General features: G+C 49.7%; 1 protein-coding gene across 1 annotated transcript in view; it reads right to left on the bottom strand.

Annotated features, from left to right (window-relative positions):
• Positions 1-455: 455 nt before the first annotated feature.
• LOC119830896 overlaps positions 456-4096 on the bottom strand; it is a 27115-nt gene continuing 23474 nt past the window's right edge. The window contains exon 2 of the mRNA XM_038354083.1: positions 456-4033. Within this exon, the coding sequence (XP_038210011.1) occupies positions 495-4033 (3539 nt within the window). The 3' untranslated portion in view covers positions 456-494. The remainder of the gene's footprint in view (positions 4034-4096) is intronic.

Genomic DNA, 4096 nt, shown 5'->3' with positions numbered 1-4096 from the left:
GAGTCGATGCGTGAAGGAAATGAAGAAATAGCGAGCAGTTAATCATCATACTGATTTTCTTAGTAGCCGATATGTAAATGTGTTGTGTTGAGATGCAGCGTGGCTTTGTTATCGCGGATCGTGTTATGAGAGCAGAGAATATATGAACAAACAAAAACAATCGGGAGCGCACCAACACAAGGGTGACACGAGCCGCGAAAAGAGCAAAGCTATTTATGGGGATTTTTCAACAATAGTTCACGTTCGCTCCCCCGCCGTGACGTCATTGTTTACCCACTTGGCTATAATTGTACTTCCGATTTCCATTTGCTCTTAATTTACTTACAATGCGAGCTCTTTGTTTGTAGCAATACTGTTTTATACATCGGTTGTATGATATTTTTAATTTTTCTGGTTGAATTTCCTTTCATATATCGATATAGTTTAATATTTATACGTGTTATAACTTTATATATATATAGGTGGTTTTACATGCGTAAGAATAATTGAAATACTCACTTGCCAAACAGCGGATGCCAGAGGTGGAAAGATGCGGGGTCGTGCGGGTGCGGTGGCAGGTGGTGCGGCGGCGGCTCGCCCGGCGTGGTGCTGCCCACCTCCGGCTCGTCGCGCCGCCGCCCCAGCGCCGCACTCGGCGTGGCCGAGCTCCTCCTGGCTGCGGCCACCCCCGACGCAGCCGCAGCGGACGGCTCCAACAGGTTCTGCAGCGATTTTACACTGATCCGCGGCCGCGGCGACTCCTGAGAGCTTGTGCTGTTACTCCGCTGATGACCGTGCTCCGATTGTTTCACTGACTGAAGGTAATTATTGTTCGGATAGTAAGGAGACGTAGGACTCTTCTGCTGTCCCGTCCGTGGTGAACGCTGACTCATTATTTGCTGATTGAAGTACGGTATTTGCAGACCCGGTAATTGCATATTTGGCCTCATGTTCGGGTTCATGCCGGGGTACATGCTCTGAAGGAAGGGGTTGTGTGTCATCGCACGCTGGTTGCTGTAGTTGTGAGCGATCGGGCTCGTCCGAGCCGACGAGTGGGTTTTGCTTTGACTCTTAGTGGAATGTACGTATGGGTTCTGCACGTCGCTAGACTTCGACAACTCCTTCAGCTGCTCCGCAACAGAAGGCGGTTTCGTTCTGTGCGTGGACGCGGCGTTGGCGTGAGACATGGCTTCCTGCCACATCGCAAACTGCATGCGATTGTCGTAGTCCATTGAGGGCATCACCGGGAATCCACCCGCACCCATAAAACGAGCGGACGGATTGAACATTTGAGATAATTCTGGATAATTTGACCCGTTATATCCCGAAGAATTTAAAGCTTTTATAAAGTCCATATTTTGAGAACAAGCCGCCATCGCCTCCAGTTGACTAAGGTATGGTAACCATAACATTTGGTTTAGAGCCGCGGAAGTGGCCGCATCGATATCACCCGCTAGTGCATCCATTGAAGGAATAGGTTTTGGCTGACCCGCATGATCAAGTGCGCCCTTTTCATTCCCTTTTGATGAATATAATTTGCCGTCTTTTGATTTTGGTGACGTTAGCGGTTTGGATTCTCTTTCTATTAAAACATGTTCTAATTGTGTCAAGGACACAACCAGTATATCTGGGTCCTGCAAAATAGCTGGGAAGGCGAAAGTTGCAGGTAACCTCAATTCTGGTCTCTGAATGAGTAACGCAGGAATCTCGCGGGCCGGTGCCGCTAAAATGGCTTCCAGTTTATCTTTAGGAATTAACAATGGATCGGGCAGAGTGTAGTCAGAGCGAGACTTCAAAATATTTAACTGCTGCAAAGGAGTATTCACATCGGTAGGCTTGCCAGTAGGCCGGTCTGGTTTCTTCGGTGCAGGATCTTCACTACACTTATTAAAAACTTTACTTATTTTCGCTAAATCATCAATAGATTCTCGTCGCGACTTCTTCTCTAGCGGTTCCCCAAATTCCTTGCTCAATTTTTTTATTTCATCAGAGCAACTCGACACAGTGGGGCTCGCTGACTTTCTATGTTTTCCTAAGTTCAGTGGTTCACATTGTTGTTTTGTAATCGTTACTTCTGATGTATACATTTTTGGTGACGGCGATGATAAAAGAGTTTCCAGGAATAATGTTTGTTTATTTTTTGTAAGTGGCATTGTAAATATCTCCGGTGAAGAAGGAACGGCGGGGATGCCGCTGGGCTGCGGTGACTGCATCGCATCAGACTCACGGGATGGCGCACGCGGTAAATCTGTGCGCCGTGGCGAAGCTACCGGTGTTGGCAACCTTTTATGTACACTTAGATCTTTTGGTTGTTCGTCACATTTTTCTGATATGTTATCTTCTAATGTATTTGTTACTTCATTGTGATTTAACATAAACGGACTAGGAGCCTTATCTACGTTTACGACGCTTAAATCTGTTGGTACACTTTCATCATTAATTGTTGGCTGTTCCTGTTTAATAACAACCTGCGAGTCATCTTGTTCTGCATCAGCAACTTCTTCATTCTGTACAACACTGGGTTCACCTTCACTTTTTTCACAATTCGGTAACACTGGCTCACAGATTTGTTCTACTAATTCATCTTCCGGCGCCTCATTTGGTAACATAACTTCACTTTGATCCGGTAACGATGGCGCCTGTGGCTCTTCAAAGTGCTTATCAATAAAGTTTTCATTCGAATCAGGTACTGGGTCAATAAACATCGACTCGACTTCGTCGGTTGCATCGATTTCATTATCTAGCCTCTTATCATTTTTGTTGTCAATATCCTCCATTTTATAATCAATATCTTTTATTTCATTACCTTCTTGCATCTCTGACGCCGCTGTGAGACTCTCGAGAGCACATTGCGCCGCTTCTTCAGGAACGAATACATCATCCGAAATGTAAGTGTGGTTTTCGATCTGCCCTGGATCTGACTGCTGTAGATGGTCACCTATGTGGTGAAGATGCAACAGCCCTTGAGCAGCAGTCATACTGCTACGGCTGGGAGATTCGAGAGACTGTTCTAACCTTTCTATAATATCAGACACTGGAGCGTTTCCAAGTAACATGTCCTCCTCTTCTTCTGGATACTCACCTGACGCCTGCACAAGATGTGCGAGTTTATCGAGCGCTTGTCCTAAAATCTGATTATCTTCACAGCCTTTTTCAACAAGAGACTCAAGCAATGCCTCATCATGTGGCCCAGCGAGTTCAGGTAGATAATGGGCTTCACTAATGGTTTCAAACAAGTCCTTATGTTCCGACATATCTCCAGGGAATTCTTCACTTCTTTCTAACGGCGCTTTGCGCTCGTAGAACATATCATCCGTTGCCTTCTGTTGACCTATTTCGTAAGACATAGTTTCACGCACAGTTTCTTCAGGTGGCAAGAACCCGAATGAGGATGGGCTGGTAGGCTCGAGGGAGCCCTCGTTTTGTTGTTGATTGAATTCGAGTTCAGCGACTGCCAGCAAGTTGTCAAGCGGCGTCGCTTCTGGCGGTAATTGCCGCGGCACCGCAATGGTGTGAGATGGTATATGTGACTCCAGATCTGGAGTGAGCCACTGCTGTTCAGCTGACGGTGAAGTCACAGGTGCAGGCGGAGGCACTTCTACAGGCGGGGCGGTCGAACGTGGCCTTCGACGCGAGTTGCCGCGGCGCTTGCGCCGGCGTCTTTCCCGCGGATTTCGCCGGCGGGGAGGCGCAGGGGGAGGCGGGGGCACTCTGATAGAGTTGTAGATTTCCGTGCGCGGAATGACGCGCCAACCGTCTGGAGTTCGAGCTATACGAATACGGTTTCTCGAATCGTAGTCTTCGCAGTGGACTTCCTGCACGGTGCCGTCGAGCTGGCGGGCCCAGAGGAACACTGGACGCAGGCGCGGGGCAGGCAGAGACTTCGGTATCACGGGCGCGGCGCTGCGTGCGCGTCGCGAGGGGTTCGCGGTTGGACAGCGGGGTGCGCGGGGCGGGGGCGCACTGCGGCCGCGCGCGGCATCGAGGCGGGCGGCGCGAGGCTCGCCGCCGCCGCCGGGCGCCCGCGGAGACACTCCGTCCGCCGCAAGACACTCTCAGGCGACGACCGCGCGGACGCGGCCCCGAGGCGGACTGGCGGCCGAGCTCGCCCCGCCCG

Source organism: Zerene cesonia, chromosome 12 (genome assembly GCF_012273895.1).
Source record: "Zerene cesonia ecotype Mississippi chromosome 12, Zerene_cesonia_1.1, whole genome shotgun sequence".
NCBI lineage: Eukaryota > Metazoa > Arthropoda > Insecta > Lepidoptera > Pieridae > Zerene > Zerene cesonia.
Note: the sequence above shows the minus strand (reverse complement) of the source record. Positions and strands in the feature narration are given on the sequence as shown.